The following is a 17,565-nucleotide window of genomic DNA, read 5'->3' on the forward strand; positions in this document are numbered from 1 at the left end:
CCGATAACTTCACTTGAATCCCTACAGAATTGAGCCGCTGGATTCATTCATTCCTGCTGTTCATACGATGCCAGTATTTCACCTTTAGAAGCTAAGTCCGGTCTAACAAATCGTGCATGTCGTCGTCGAATCGCCAGTATGTGTTTGTTTCATAAGTTTCTTTGCAGCTCACTTCAAATTCCGCTCTACATCAGCCCTCCGGCACGCATTTCACCCCGTATTGGTCATCCCCTGCAAGTTTCCCGTCCACAATCCCATAGTACAATGTTTGCGGCATCATTCTTTCCTCGCTCAGCCGTAGAATGGAATGGCTTTCCACACGACATTGCTGGAATCACCTCCCCTTCCATATTTTGTAACGGCTTATTTTGTACATAATGTTCATATGTTCATATGTGTACCCACCCCTTATGTAATACCCCGGAACTGGTGGTCTTTAAGGTAACAAAGTGATGTGATGTGATGTTTCCGAGGTTAGGCTGCTTAATTTTGTTTAACCAGTTACGGTCCTCCATCCTTTTCCGAACCAGTTTCAGTACTTGGAAATTTGAACTAATCGAGTTTTTTTTAATTTTTTTTTTATAGCCGGAGTTTGACGCGCGTGCAAGAAATGCATTTTCCTTTTGCATCAGAAAGGATAGAAGAATGAAAGACAAGACAGTATAGCTTGGTTACAGTATATTTTATTGTTTACATAGAGTATATTTTCTCATATATATATACATACAGCATATTTTCTTGTTTACATACAGAGGTAACACAGATTTCTCACTTCACCTGAGAAGGCAACACTCTTAGCGCCAAAAAACAAACAATACGCGAAATTACATGATTGGAAACAGCGACCTGCTTGGCTCCTCGCGTGCAGGACGCAATCCGACGCATTTTTTTTTTTTTTTTTTTAGCCAAACAGGAAGACTATCCGCTTTCGTTCTTTATTCCTTTTCTTCTTGCGACAAAGTTGACTCGAAATACGCAGTTAAAGCAGCGCCTTGCATACAACCCTGCAAAAATGCGGTGACAAGGCGCGGCTCCTGGGAGCCCTTCCAGCAATATGAAATGATCATAGAAATACATGTGAAAAACCTTCATTTGAAGATGAATCCACGCAATCGTATGCGTTATATACGTTCCTCCTGGTTATATCACACTCGTGTATATATCTTGAGCTACACTAAATAAAATGGAATTCATCACTGAAGGTCACAAGCATTTAAAAGAAAGTTTCAGTGACAGTTCGAATGACTATTTTGTTTCATGACACTCGGAAAACCAGCCTGCAAGCAGCGTGCCTACGCGCAAGCATTCGAGCCTGCCGTTTTTCGAGCGCGTAAATCGCTGCTTTGATATGCAATGCAAGCGGTGTCATCGATGCGGAATATCCTGCGAATACCCTGGACATGTTTTTTTTTTTCTTTTTTTTTTTTACATTCAGCCCTTTCAAATGTTCACATCTACATGCCTCTATTGAAAGCTGCTGAATATGAATAAAGATTAAGATTTATTATCTTAAACAGGTTAAAATCTTGTTTGCGCGACTGGATGATACATTTTGTTCCTTCTGTCAGTACCCTGGGAGCGTCGTAGGTACATCCAAGCGACATTGTTTCGCGACCTTGACTACTCTGCGTTATTAGGAGTGTCAGAGAAACAAAAAATTACTTCCACCATCTCCCCGCTAAATTACATGGACACTAGAATAGCTGAACGGCGCAGTGCGGTCGTGAAAGAAGGCTTCACTACTGGCTCTTACCTTAAAAATTGCGTCCTCATCCACGACCTCTATAATCGAAATGATTGTGTCGATTGCTCACCCTCGATCGTGGATAGGCGCTACTATGGTACTACTGAGGTGCTGATGCATTACAGAGCCTTGGGTGCTCTACACCTGTGGCGCCTCCTGCAAGCTGGCAGGTAAATCTTTAACTGGCTGCGCATCCGTCCGCGGTCTGCTTAAACGGGACTTTCGAATAGAAAAAAAAAAAAGGAATGCAATTTATTTCTCGGACAGAGCAACGGTAGGCAGCTAAAGGCCACCATTCACCAACACGTACGACAAGGGCCATATTCGTTGTATCGCAGACTCCGGTAAAAAGCTACTTCCACGGGAATTCGTTTGCTTTGAATAACATCCAGGGGGACATGATAGCTTCAGCTAGCTCGCACGAAATTGCAGATCTGTTGCACGGGTCTGCAAAGCAACGAGCATCAGCAATACTCTCTCTTCCTAGGAGAGTTTTTGACGCACATTAAGGGTTGAAGACAACGCAGAGATATATTGAACTAAAAATGGTAGATGTTACATTAAAAGATAAAAAGCCTGCAGAGTAAGTCAGATAAATAATTCGAGTTACTCACATTCTAGTGAAAATCAAGAAGGAATGGGTATGAACTGGAGATGTAGTTCAAAAAAAAAAAAAGAAAACAAACAAGGATAACTGATGGTAATTTAGGGCACTCAGGGTAACAAACTGGATTCCAAGAGAAGGAAAGCGTAGCAGGGGGTGGCAGAAAGTTAGGTGGGCAGTTGAGGCTAAGAAGGTTTCAGGGGTCAAGTGGATGCAGCTAACACAGGACCGGGTTAGTGGGAGGAATATGGGAGAGGCCTTCGCCTTGCAGCGGGTATGCTCCGACTAATGATGATGATAATAATAACGATAAAACGGAGATGTACTTGCCGTGAATTTCAGGCATCTAATGATGACGTGAAATAGGAGACGATTAAGGAATTAAAACAGAAGAATTCCACGACCTCGTCTATCTGCCTTAATACTTTATATAGCAGAAATGCGCTGTGAAGACACTGTCGATTGCCTTATTTTGTAAGGTAAATTAATAATTCTGTTCATATCATACTCAGCTCGTATTCTTAGCGCCCTCTGCCGGAAAGCCCACTTCCGCTGTCATCAGGATCTAAAAGAATCGGTACGGAACGCGGCTTTGTATATAAAAAACAAAAAACAAAGTATTCGGGGCTCCTTGTGGCGGCCTGTGTGTCGACCAATCACACAACGCTTCCAAGTCACAGCAACGATGGAGCAACGGTCATTTACTCGTTTGACGCGTTAAGATATCTCAGAACCAAATATGTTTCACCCCTCAATTCCGACGCTACCTGTCCATTCTTGATGGTCTCAACAAGTGCTTGGCATGGTGTGTCTAAGCGTTGGTGGCAGGAAGGAATAAAACCAGCTCTACCCAGCGTCAAGCAAGCATAGAAAATAAATATATGTCGTTGGGTTGAGCACAATATGTACCACTAGCGTCAAATTAAACGCGAAGGAGGCACGCGTAACGCGAGCAGGAAAACGCGAAAAACATTGGTTAGTGATGAAGAAATTGGAGGAGGAGATTGATTAAAAAATTCGAAACAGCCCTCTTTGAGCCATGGAAGTGCCGATTAACAGCGCTAATACTCGGTGTCTCCCGAAAAAGGTTTCGGTTTTACTTTTGCCCTTCAGCTGTTCTCTTCTGGTTTTATTCGGCGCTGATAGTACCTCTCACAAAACATCACAGTTCAGACAGTCAGCTCATCTAAACACAACTGTACCACCTTCTAATGAGATTCCAAGCTAGAAAATCTCACAGGAAGCCTAAAAGGTACGCGCAACACATTGGAGCTGTCACAATAAGTAACGAAACTGCAGGCATCCTCTACATATCCAGTGAAACCACGTTCAGACAGCTGAACCGATTCCTCCTTGTCGAGCAACACGCCCCCGTGCAGAAAAGTATGAGCGGTCAATCCCACTTTCATTCGTACGCTATACATTCTGCAGAGAAAACAGCAAACAAAACGTATGAAAAAAAAAAAAACACAAAATCTCGACACATTACAGATGTTCGCGACAGCTGTTAATACTCGTGCCCGGTGGTGTTCAAAGGAGTCATGATGAATTTTTTCGGCGAAAACGCTGAGCGCTTCGTGATACACACACATGAAGCGAAACACTCGCTTTATACGCCGTATCTCAACTGACGTTGTCATTCGTAGCAATGTGAATAGCAAACCTGCAGTAATCAAATGCAGCGCCATTTTTGCGCTGCATTTTTGTGCTGCATCGGTTGCCATTCCTGCGCGAATTAAATAATTTGAACCTAAAATGGCCTATAGTCCATGGTTACGACGGTTGTTTGCCGCAGCTGTAGAGAATGTTGATTTGCTTAATGTCTGTTTCTGTGAGGAAGCCCTCCGTGTAGGCCTTGCCCAGTGACTCCTGCTTCACATCGGCCGACTTGGGCAAAAGCGTAGGCTTCGGCGTGTCGATGTCGATGGAGAACGCGTCGTACGGGTAGTGCATCACTGATTCGTAGTCGTATGGCTGGCCCAATGTGTCTGCCTCGGTTTCAGGCTTCAGCCAAAAGCTCTGGTTGGCATCTGTGAGGGGGAAAAAGGAAAATAAAAGGCCGACGTAAGCAGGTGCACCAACGGACAAGCTGGAACGCGTAGAGGAAGGCACACAAGCCACGTCTAAGTGCCGTTTATTCGGGCTACCGATATGGCATTCACTCCGTTCACGCGTCACGTTGTCCTCCTGCCCTCATTTTTCTCCACTTCAAAATCCGGCGCGAATCTTCGCAGCAAATGTTTAGTAATGTCGGCATTTTAAGCTTGAAATGACAATATTTTCCTCCTCGAGACAAAGCCTTAGATAAGGAGTAGGAGACCACTTGGAGTAAACCCCAGACGCGATCTTTTATGACTCCTTACCTGTTGTCAAAATTCTACCCTGGCGATTATGACCCGGAATGTGGTGAATTATGGGAAATAGCCATTTATGATCACATATTGTGTAACTGTAAAGAGGAGGCGCCCCCGGAATCTCTAATACAAGTTCCTACTCTCAAGAAATGGGAGGCCGTGTTCACCAGCTCAGACCTGGGAGTTCAAACCCGGGTAACTGAATGAGCTACTCAGGTCGCTGTCAACCGTGGACTGATAGCCACCTATCACGGATCATCTGCATTCTGCCTTTTCTGGCGAAATAAATGTTTTGCAATCCAATCACAGCAAACCCACCGTGGAATTCCGCCCGGTTTGCAGCACTGCGATGCTGATATGGGCAAACTGCCGCGCATCGACGACTCCTCAGCTTGTGCACGCGTGTGTGAGATTGACCGCGACTTTCTATTATCCTTACCCTTCGCTTCCGCTACCTTACTTCTTTTGAAAAACAACGGTTATCAACGAATACCCTTTTCAAATGCCCCTCCCCCCCCCCCCCTTTTTTTTTGTTGTTGTTGGAGTTGTTGTGTGGTCACTGCTGTGGCTGCCGCGATCCCAATGGCGAACTACACAGAGGGAGCTTGCTGATCATCCGTGGCGCAGTTAAAAATGCACATCCGCTCAGTGAACCTGTAAACAGCTAAAATGCAGGCGCGCTTGATTTTTGCTACGTACGAGCGTAGACAAAAAATTAACAAGATAATTAAAAGAGGCCTACCTCATTCACAAGAATTCTGATACGTGCGTAAGCACCCCCTATTGGTTATCATGCATCCCCGCGAAATCTCATACCTTGACGAAACTGGTTGAAGTGAATTGTTGTTTTTATCTGCGAACATGGGTACTTTGTTGTCCCAACATTTTGTACATATACGTGTTATTTCAATAAATCAAGTAGTTGATAGTCGCGCTGTTCCCGTCTACTCACTCGTTCTTCATCTGTTGCGCTGTGTGTTGCACCAACTAGCTCAACTCTCCGTTTTATTGCTAGGGCTTAGATTTCACATGTCATGTAAGGAGAGATTTGAAAGGGGCTTGTTGTTAACAACGCGCAGACTAACGCAATTCTTCGGCTACGCTGTCCAAGGTTAAGGATTTGCAACTAAATGTGAATTAAAACCAATGCCCTCAGAGTCCTGAAAGCAAAAATAAATAAATAAATAAATAAATAAATAAATAAATAAATAAATAAATAAATAAATAAATAAATAAATAAATAAATAAATAAATAAATAAATAAATAAATAAATAAATAAATAAATAAAACACGAAAAGAAAACTTGGGCGCTAAAATGTTAAAAGTGGGGCCGCACATAGATACCTTTCATCCCTTTTGCAATTCAGCTCAGCTGTACCTTTACGGACTATTTTTGCATAATACTGGCTTTCACTGCTCCGCTCAAAAACAAAAAAAAAAAGAGAAAGAGAAAGATCTTTTATAGTGAACCGACTTTCACTGACTAGAGTGAGAACTGTCCACTCCCAAGGACTTTGACAATTTGCTTCGTCGCTACGAGACTCCTAAAACGTCCATTTTTGGTTAGTAACTAGATGATTCTGATGTTTCGTGCAATTTGGGTACTATGAGGATTGACGCAGCATTTTATTTGCTCAGTGAAATGCATTTAAACGCATTTCGGTCGGAGAATTTTCACAATTCCTTCTACACGTAGTGCGTAACAACACGAGCTTGCACGGATAGAAGTCCAATCATCTAAGTGATAACTGTTTCATCTCAAAATACAGTGACCACTAATGCACCCAAATTAGAATGAGGAGAGGGGGAGAAACTTAGTATGCTGACCAATGGATGCCGTGTAAGCGAGAGAAAAAAAAAAGGGGGGGGGGGGGCTTCTTAAAAAACTATAGCATCTCACTAACCTTGCCCCTTTTCCTTATCGCCCTCTGAGCTTTCCACCGTTGGTGGAGCGGCCTACATATGCATTTCCAAGGGTGACTCCAATCGCCTAGACGACGAAATTGTTTTCTTTTTTTTTGTGCAAACTTTGGTCAGCTGAATTCTGCGCAATCTTGTCGTTAACTCTTATCTTTACCCTCTCAGCCATCCATCTTAAAAGGCTGCAAACATTTTGTACATTATAAGCAAGTAATAGCAGAGCGGGAGCACTCGCCGGGGTCGATGTTCTCCCACAGCACGTTGATGTACTGGTCCCTGTCTGGCCGGCTGTGTTCATGGAAGAAACCGAGTAGATGCAGCAGCTCGTGCGCCAACTGGCCCACTCCGGGGCAGTAGCTCAGGTCCAGCGCCAAAATCTGCTCTTTGCCTTCCATCCCCACATGCGACGCACAGCGCCCCCTGCACCGGCAAAGAAGAGCGCCACGAAGAGCAATCATTGTAAGGCACCATTCCTTGCCACTTTAACGCACAAAGATAACTTTATCAGGTCTTGTGGAACCGAAGGCAGGTGTTGCTGTCGGATCATTTTGCGAGCAACGATAATCACACGTTCCACGAGACTTCACTCGGCAATTCCCTTTTGGGGCATCCAGTTTTCCAGGTGTTAAATTGCACGTTTTGTTTTCCCACATGACACCTCGTTTATTCCTTACCGTCATTGGGAAGGTTGCACATTACCTGCAGTCTTTTCTCCTATAGCAATTTAACTGGAAAAAATACCGTATGTTCTCTTGATATTTTTTTTTTACCGCAACGTGAAATGATGGACAATGCCTGACAGACGTTATTTATAGCCTTCCTGCTCAGCTGGCCACACTGATGCTAAACGGGATGAATATCCTATCTACGATGCTATGACAAAGCTGGATGTAAGCAAACACAGCATGCCAGCACTTCAGTGCGTCTTCTTGAATATCTGTGGTATACGGATAGGAAAAACATGGCTACGCAGTGTGAAAGGGAACTGAACAAGGGTTGATGGGGAGCCTCTGTTCGCAAGCCGAGACAATGTTTCGACAAGGGAAAAAAATCCCCTTGTCGAAACGTTGACTCTGTAGCTTTCGAGCTGGACCTCCCCCCTCCCTAAACTTTTCTTCGCAACCTTTTTCCTAGAATGCAATACAGCAAGAATGTTCTGGGACGAACAGCAATGCTTCTTCTATGAAAGCTGACCGTTACACAGGCTGGCCTTCGACGCTTGGAGGTGCCTTCGGAGTCCTCATTACTAAGGGACTGCGTCCTGGTTCTGGGGCTCTACTGAGACTCGAGAGATGACGGATGTAAAGAAGTGCCTGCGCACTTCTTAGTCAGCTTCGCGGCACTTCGTCAACAAAGTTAAATGGACACTGTGCACTCTCGAGACTGCTGACTCAGTGCTAAAAGATGTATTGGCGCGTGGCCGAAAGGCAGCATTTGAATTCGAAAATGCGCGAAACCAATCGATTCAAGATCCACTGGCAGATAAGCTCGGGCAATAGCTCTCATACCCTTCTTTTTACTCACTCACCAACAGCTCATTCTTGACTCGTTCCGTCCTGGATTACAAACAAATACATATTTCGCCTTCTTTTTGTTCTTTCGTGCCTTTTTGCTGACTTTCCCCAGGAAGATTTTATCTGTCTCGAACCGCGGCTTATGTCGGGGGTTTCTTGATTTCAACCGTAACGTTCCCCCTAACTTCACCGTTTTACCTTTTCTCCACTTAACCCGTTGTCTGCGGTATACAACTTGTTTCCTTTCTGCGAACACCCTACTCTACTTCCACTGGGTGTAGGTAAAAACGTCCCCCCAAAACAACGTTCCCGGAAGATTGAGTCCCGGAAAAATGGTCCCCGGAAGGAAAGACCCCCGAGGAAGCGGCTCCTAGGAGAAAAGGTCCCCAAGGCGAAATTTTGTCCGGAGTATATAACCTTCTAAAACCCACTTGGCAGAAAAAAAAAAAAAAAAAAAAAAAAAAAAAAAAAAAAAAAAAAAAAAAAAAACAGTTTATTGCATTCTGTGCAGACTTTGACAATAGACGCTCTGGATACCTGATTAGTATCCTAACAAGAGAAAGCGCTACTGAAACACCCTCGTAGAACTTTCATTGAAGAGGGTCAATCGTTCCGGTGGCCACGGTCTGCATTGCCGGTGGTGATAGGGAAATTAAGATAGCCACCCTGAAGCATCATTCCTTGCGTCCGCCGCTGAAGCCGGTCGTCAGCGCGCAAACAACACAAATACGAGGCCGCTGTAGGAATACGACATCATGTCACGATCATGCAGTGCAGGTCAAGCCATGAAAGAGCACACTCCTCCTACTCCTACTCCTACTTCAATCAGTGACGTTGTTGAAGCGCAGAATGATCCAGATACGCACTTGCCCTTGGTCCTTCTTTTCCGCTGCCATCTTCTGTTTTTGTGTTGTTGTGAACGCCCTCGTATGAGCATACATAATTGCAACTTGCCATGTAAATTCAAAGTCTACGTCTTTATAGTACAATAAGGAGCTACAGTGCGTGGAACGAGAAACCACGTCGAGAAAAAAAAAAATAAATCAAGTAAGGCTGAAGCTAAAATCATAAAATGAGATGCAAGGTCAAATAAGCATACACGCGGGACATCGTTATCGTCCTCTTGCTAATTCATCGAGTAAAGGCGGCCGTTTTTCACACTACGTTAGGCCGAACACCTTTTTTCGAAGCAATTCATCCCTGAGAAGCCAAGCCACTTTACGATACATGACATCACCCGTTTGGGCACATTTTTTTCTACTTTGCAAAAAGGGTCTTATATATATATATATATATATATATATATATATATATATATATATATATATATATATATATATATATATATATATATATATATATATATATATATATGTATATATATATATGTATATAAATATATATATATATATATATATATATATATATATATATATTTGTTTTTTTCAGGGGACGTCCGGACATGAAGCATAATAGCGCATAATATCTACAGTTCATCCTGTGTCACCGCACCAGCCAAATGACTGCGTGTGGCACGGATTAGTGAAATGGCTCACAACAAGGCGTGAAACTGGGAAAGGAGGGGAGGGGGCTATATCGTATATGCGAGTATCCGCGTCGGCATATATTATTTGCACCGAAGTGATAGTCGTGCCGGTAATGCTAAAATTTAGAATTTGGCCGCTGATGCAGTCGGCAGCAATTTAAATAAAAAATGCCGTTCAGAGTTATGACCCAATCACGATTTGAACCAGTCTGGAACTTGGCTTTGTTTTACTACCCCACCTCGATTGCAATACGAAAACCCTGAAGGTAAAACAAATGAAATATAAAACTGTGCCAATCCTGTACTGAAAGCTTTTTGAAACACTGCTGATGCAGAGGCTGGCAAGTGACATGACAGCTGCAGCTGCGTGCTCCATTATGGGCTAGTTCATTCCATCATTATAAAATGACGCCTTTGACACGCGTCCTCAATGTTTTACAGGTGTTCAAAGTTGCGCATTGTTGTACTACTAACACCGATGCCAGCACGCCATGCTAATCAAAGGGAAGCTTCCGCTGCGCTTCGGTGGCACAAGAAAAACGCAGCTTCCCTGTTTAGAAACTACTTTTTTGCTTGCCACATAAAATAATCTGCAAAACAGCGCGTTATCAGCGCTACTAGGGGCAGGATGGCGACTTTGGTATTATTTTTTCAAGTGTATTATACAGGGTGTCCAAGCTAACTTTAGCCAAGCGTTAAAAATAAAACATTTAAGGTTGGCCAGAGAAACCACTTATATACAGCTGCGGGCCGTCTGGCGCACCCCATATATTTTTTATTTTGCAGTTAACTTATTCAGATCATTTTTCTAATGTACTAGCTATTGCCTTTATACAAAAATTGGATTTTCAAAGTTGAAAGCACCTTCGGAAACCCCCATTTGATTTATTTACTATAAAGAAGGACTCACGTGTATCGTTTTTCACGGCTCTAAAGATAGCCCGCGAAATACAAAGAATATCACGTGACTGGTGCATTAGCGCGCCACGGTTGTGCTGCTCTGTACCCTGTGCTTCGTGTTCTTGTTATATAAAGTTAATCTTCGTTTTGTTACGGCAAGTTCGTCGTCCTGCGTCTCAGTGTGTTGTGCGTGTGTTGTGCGTGTGAACTACATGTCGCCTGCCGAATCGAGGAGCACCTTGGAGAGGTGCGGAAGATTAGAAGAAAACAAGAAGAACTTTTGACGTTTTACTCTCTGTTTCAGTGAACGAAATAAGCTGCGGCCTTGACTCCACTACCCCGTTGCAGCGGCAGGCCGATATGTCTGCGGTGGTTTCTCCGTCCGCTTCAAGCAGACGGCGCTCATCATGGTGCAAGTCACAGCGAGCTCACCGCGCTGGCTGCAACTATCGCCAACATATCAGCCTACCGCTGGGGCTGGAGTGTCGAGGCACCGCCGCAGCTAATTTCGTTCACTCAAACCACGATTGGCAGCACCACAATCATGGTGCTCGAATGCGTTAGTCATGTGATAGTTTTTGTATTTCGCGGGCTTTCTTTGGACCTTGGAAAAACACACGCGAGGCATTATTTGTCGGAAATAAATGAAATGGGTGTTTCAGAAGGTGCTCTCCAACTTTGCAAACCACATTTATTGTCTAAAGGCAATACTTAGTAAATTAGGAAAATTATTTTATATACTAATAGACTAATTACAAAATAAAAAAAAATTGTCTGCGGTAAGCGAGATGGCTGGCAGCCATATACAAGGGGTTTCTCTGGCCTACCTCAAGTGTATTTGTTACCCTTTGGCTAAAGTTACCTAGGACACCCAGTATACGCTTATTATTGTATTAATGTGTGCCCCCAAAATAGATTTATTTGTTAGAAATTGCGTGATTCTTTTTCGTCACTCGTAAATATTTTGCGGATATATCTAAGCTGTCAGAAGGAAGGTGCTTTTGTCATTGTCCATTGCCTTGTGCGCCTCAGGTTCGTTGCAAACGTTCCCCCCCCCCCCCCCCCCCCCGCCTTGTAACGCTGCTCGTACGGCAGAGAGCAATTTGTAGCTTAGTGGGAAAATATTAGGTCCCTTGATATGGTGCAGCCATGCACTGTCGTAGTTATGCCCTTCAAGAAAATGTGTTTAACTGTCGGAAATGCGAGAACTTGTTTTCCGAGCTGAATTCAGTTATCCGAAAGGGCTGCGTACCTACTTAAAGAGCAGTCATTACTTCTGTGACCCGGCTGGAAGCGCATTTAAGAGCAGTCTTCTGGCATCAGCATGAATCCTACGACTTTTATAGTTTGGCGCCGGTCGAAATTGGTATAAGTGGTATTCCCTTACAAAATGATCGCGCAGCCTCATTAAACGGAACTCAGGCGCGACAATGGGAGGTGCCCTATGGCACATGGTTGATTGCGCAGGGTGCCTCCTGTATACGTCTTTCCATCTACTGCAGGATTGCAATCGTTTTCAAATGGATGTTTGACACCAGCGTTTCTATTGGAATTGATACTGCGACAATTGTGAATGCATTAGAGCCGTGGTGCAGCATGGACTCTGCCACTTCGACCGAGAACTGGGGCTTCCAAATGTACAGCGCTTGGTCAGTCGGCAGGATTCTTTTTAGCATTATACTCTAATCGGGTACTTTAATCTGAGAAAAAATACCAGCGGGAAAAGGACGCGAACACAAGTTAGATATCTCCAAAGTGACGGCAAAGTTTCAGCGTCGTCCTCGTTTGGATCCTTTTCTCGTGTAGTGTAGGCATCATTTGTAGGTGCCTTTTGGAGCGAAACCTTCACTACGTCATGCATCAGCCATGGAAGGTCAAACTTTCCGGCTGTTTGACCTTCAAAAAAGTCGTGTGATCTCGACCCGATTAAGTGTAGGTGTCCACCATTCCGTAGTGTCCATCTAAAAGTATACTGCGATTTCTTTTCCCCAAAACCTGAGAAAAAACACCAAGAAAAATAATCGCTGATTGAAAAGGCGGTGTTACAGAAGCTATTGCGGCTACTTTTAATTGATGAACCTTGTGCGTCCCGGTAATACAAACCATCAAACCAATGCATAACAATGCTAATCACAGCTTTCGCTCGTATGACTAAGTTCTAGCGATGTTTAAATCCCTACACTGTTTTTACTCGGCAATGCGCACAGGCCCATCTTGAAAGCTAGGACAGTTGCTAAGTGATTTCAGCAGTAGAAATCCGTTCACCCGCCACTGCATTAGATAACACTTCTACGATCGCGCCAAAGTATCCTCGAAAGCTTTTTGTTCCGCAAGAACGCACACTCGAATGCTTTCTTTTAATTTAATAAAACGACACCATTGAAACACTTAGATGTACCCACAAGTGCATGCAAGGGTGTTTGAAAGCAGAGTAGCCAGAGATGCTTGATTGCTCCCGCCTTATAGCTGCTACCTTGACGGCACGATTTCCCTCCTTCATGACCGGTAGGGCTTCATGACAAATAAAAAAAAAAGGTATCCAAAGAATCTGTATATCATGTGCCTGTGTGGCCGCAGTGCCTCTGAAGGACGCATGGTGAGGCGGCGGTGCTATGGAACCGACGGGCCGCAAAGCACGCGCGTAAAACTTAGGAACTCACTTTCTGACAGCAAACGTGACGTAGTTTATCTGGTTGGTACGCGGCACAAACTTGACGCACGTTTTCTCCTGGACGAGCTTCATGGCATCCTCGATCAGGTACCTGCCGTAATCATCTGCGTGCAAAAAAAAAAAAAAAAAAAAGAAAAAAAAGAAAAAACAACAACAAAAAAGCTGTTATGGTGTGTGGATTTGTGTTGCTATTGCGAGATTATGCAGCAGCAGAGATTTGTGAGTTCGCCGCTTCGAAACATGCTCTAACGGACCTGAATGCGCACCCGTCACACTGCGCTTAGTGTAATGTCGATGTTAGTTTGGCTTGTGTTAAAAACAAAAAAAAAAAATAAAAAACAAAAAACAAGCCGTGACTGCTAAAGAATTTTTGTATAGTTCTAGAAAATTACTTCAATAGAGCTGTGGTTTAAAGAGTGAAGTGCTGTCATTGGATTCATATTTCATGTCGCAGGATGTTCGCAGCGATTTCGCACTATACGAGCGCCAAGCGGCGGTTCTCTCCTTCCAAAGGGCTCGCGGGCCAGCCACACCGCTCTGGCAGATGTCGCCCCGCGCTCGTAGCTTTTATTGTACGGTGTGCCATTTATTTTAATGCTTGCAGTTTTATGGTGTAAATTTTACTCTTTTCTCGTTCCCTTAACTCGCAGGTGTTCTATGCCGCAGCACACTCATTTGAAGCCTGCCTCGCTCCTTTGGGTGAATGAAGATGCCGGCTTCCACCGGCGTGCCGGTTCTTCGAGGGCAACCATTTACCACCTGCAGCCGGAACACGAATCGCGCCACCTCCCATCCTTTCAGGCAGTTCATAATTCCACAATTTGCCTTTGAACACGTTGTGTTAGAAACAGCTTAAGCTTTTCTTTTTTTTTTTTTCCGTAGCGCGAGGAAACTTGCTTTTTTTGTGCCCATACCTCTCCCAAATTACATTACACAATGTCCGCCCCTCCTCTTTGCAATATTGACTGCAAGTTGAGAAGACTCTTCTTTATAACGTCTACCCGAACTTAAAAAAAAAAGCTTATCTCTCTGTGATCTTATTTTCCTGCCAATTTCTTTTCAGCTTAGTGAAACAATGCGTTGAGCCTCGCGTTCTGAAATGTACCAAATTTTTTTGGCGAAACTATTGCACGTTGCTCAGTTGCCTGTGGGAAGACACGTTATTCTACTGTACATCTTTCTTCTCTCTTTTCATAGCTTACCCTTACAGAAAGAGAGAGAGAAGGGGTACTTTTATTTGTTCAACAGAGTAACTACCCGCGCTTACACCACGCAGGTTGGGACAGTCGCCTTAGTTGCCGGCCAGTCGGCGGCACCTTCGGCCAGTCGAACAATTTCTCGTTGGACTCTTGGGTCTGAGCTTCGCAGAAGGGTCTCCAAGGCGTCTTTTGTTATGTTTTAGCCCTGTCTGGTGACTTCGCACATTCTAATATTATATGATCTAGTTATCTCGTTTCACTACATGACGAGCATCTGTCTGATGTAGTTTGTCAGATTCGCTTGTTTGTCTTGCTTCGGTGGCACTCCTCTAGCCCGATGTGTGAGTTCTCGGACTAGTTTGTGTGCCATCTCGTTTGTCGTAGTCTGTTTTAGACGACTGACTTCTCTGTGAAGTAAACTGATCTGGCACTAATGCTTGCAGAAGTTAGGCAGCACTTGACCAAAGCAGCCTGTTCGTGTAAATAAAGTTCAATGCAAGTGAATCAAAAATAATTTTCCAAAAATTAAGTTTCCAGTACCTACTTCTTCGAGAAGCTCTTAATAAAAAAGAAACAAATTTTAGCTGGTGTCTAAATACGCTGAATTGCTACTCTGCATAGTAAAGAGACAGAGTGAGATATATGTAGGGGATGGAAAAACTGACAAAAATTAAAATATAAGTAAGACAATGTACCATTGTGTTTATGAGATGCGCCAAAGTGGCATGATAGCAGGATGAAGTGCAATGTTCTACAAATCGGTTTACAAAGCTCACTGCATAGGGAGTGCGCAGTGTAAAGAACACGAGGCGATCAGGGTTTCTCTAGAAGGTCAATGCCATCTAAATAACCCAATGCAAAGTTCGCAGCGCGGCTCTGCTGCCTATGACAAGCTAAATCTTCTAATACACAGTCGAGTGTTAGATGTACTTGAGCGAGCCATTATATAAGGTGTTGATAATACCCACGTTCCGCTGCATACGCTGGACATTCTAGCAAAATATGCTCCATTGTTTGCACTCAGCCACAGTTGTCGCAATGCCCACTGTTCACTTGACCTAAACGGAACTGTAAGCCGTTTGTAAACGCAGCATTTAGGCTAAGACAATGATAAATAGCTTCCAGAATGACCAGGAAGTCTGGGTGGCAGTCTCGATTTGAGACAGGGGTCGATTGAGCGCATAAGGTGGTAATGATGTACCGCCGAGCTCCAGAGTCACGTGACGTGAGGCAACCTCAAGACCAACTGGTGCCTGGCCATGACAGCCACCAATCTTCTGTCATTGCCATGCCCGTGATTTTTCGTTCATAACGCCGACGCCGGGGTTTCTGGAGAACGCGGCCTTAAGCGTAATCTCCTTGAAATGCTTTCAACAGTCTATATGGAAGAACTCAATAGACATCAACGTCATAGTGGCAGTTTCCTATCAAAAACGTTAGCAACCATACAGCGAAGATCGCCAGCTGTGGTAGGAAGGGTAAGGTAGAAGGGCAGAAGGCAACGTCAATAATGTTGACGCGTCATAGCCGTGACAGATACGAGAATGCTCATGTGTAGGTAGATTGTACGACACGGCGGGCATTATGTCCGTGGCACTAGTTAGTTCTGAGACGATCAGCTATTTATTATCAAATCAACATTTCAAACTTGGATTTAGAGTCCAATATCCTCAAGTCGAATCGGAGCATGAAAACTAGTGAGCGAACCCTGTTCTTGCATTTTCTAAATCGGTTTGAGATATTGACCGAAATGTATTAACTCACGAGAAGCGCCGGAACCGCTAAAGCCCAATTTAACGTGAGGTGGTGGGAAGGGGAGGCGCTTTAGCATTGTACTTCCCGGCGCTAGAACGTCGCACTGCTCTCAGCATTAGTCAGCGCTGCAACGATCTACTGACGTCGAGTAGTGACAGGGGGCGAAAAGTCGGGCTCCCGTCGTGTGCGCCATGGAAACGGCTCCATCGGATCGAGTTTTTGCGTCATTAGCGAGTTTTAGAATAGGGAGACCTTATCGATTAGGGGGATTGGAGAATCGCAGGGACAAAATGCGCACGTGTGGGAATGCTGCATTGAAAGGGCGAAGGGTGTGGCATGGAGACATGCGCACTGGTGCCTGGCTATTACCATATAATACCCTAATCGATAGAATCACTATATTCTAAATTGCTATTTCCGGGTCTTTGCTATAAAAGAGGTATCGTTCACGGAAGCAGCATGAAGTTTTCACTGCATCTCAAAATATCGCAATGAGTGCAACTGCATGCTTACCCCAGTCACTACAATTAATGACGCGACTGGTTTTTGCACCACGACCAATTAATATTCGAGAGCCTATATGCGGATACAGCTTAAGAACGCAGCTTCAGAGGTCCTCAAGGGAAGACCGTGCAACGAATGGTTTCGAACTGTGATGGCGACATGTCATCCATCAGCGATGCCACTCCAGGAGGTGCAAAGCTGTGGACCAGGAAGTCGTGGAAATAGCTATTCGCCGCGAGATCGACCTAGAGGTGGCGCCACCGTCACTCCGGTAGTGTGGATCGGCAGCCGGCGGCGCTCGCAGAAACGCACGCTGCGTAGGTCTGCTTCCGAGTTTACGGCGGGTTTGTTGGCGATGAAAACGTGTCTTCTGCAGTATTTCTGCAATATTGCAGAAAAAAATCCGAGGATTTCGCCAATGCAACAGAAGAATCGCGGATTTTAGGAAAACAAAGCACGCAACCACCAGTCTTCTGGATTTACTTTACACGTTTCTTGCGCTGTACCGCGCTCACGCGCCTAATGCTTGGGCCTGCCTAATGACAGCTTTGTTTTTCTTATCGACTTTTAAACAGTTTGCGCGTGTCTCATGCGAGTGAGACCGGCGAATTTAGTGTCAAGTCCACGCAGATACCTGCAGTAGTTGTTTAGATTGAACTGAGAAAGCTGGTTCATTGTATCGTACTTGACTCGAGGATTAAGCAGGTTAAATGTAGCACTGGCAGCGCACTGCATGGCGAGTTGCTTTAGACTGAATGCACATCAACTCTGGCCCAGACAACCACGCACATGTATTCCCCAAAAATGAGATCACGCCGACACTATACAGGAAACCTCGCCGCACAGGAAGGCT

General features: G+C 44.4%; 1 protein-coding gene across 1 annotated transcript in view; it reads right to left on the reverse strand.

Moving 5' to 3' along the window:
- Nucleotides 1–667: 667 nt before the first annotated feature.
- Nucleotides 668–17,565, reverse strand: part of LOC146171869 (low choriolytic enzyme-like) — a 68,274-nt gene continuing 51,376 nt past the window's right edge. Inside the window, exons 5-7 of the mRNA XM_084586274.1 lie at nt 13,244–13,358; nt 6,859–7,043; nt 668–4,378 (exon numbers count right to left, since the gene is read on the reverse strand). Of these exons, the coding sequence (XP_084442400.1) occupies nt 4,122–4,378; nt 6,859–7,043; nt 13,244–13,358 (557 nt within the window). The 3' untranslated portion in view covers nt 668–4,121. The remainder of the gene's footprint in view (nt 4,379–6,858; nt 7,044–13,243; nt 13,359–17,565) is intronic.

The sequence above is a fragment of the Amblyomma maculatum genome, unplaced genomic scaffold (genome assembly GCF_055883805.1).
Source record: "Amblyomma maculatum isolate TAMU_Amacu unplaced genomic scaffold, ASM5588380v1 scaffold_18, whole genome shotgun sequence".
Taxonomy (NCBI): Eukaryota; Metazoa; Arthropoda; class Arachnida; order Ixodida; family Ixodidae; genus Amblyomma; species Amblyomma maculatum.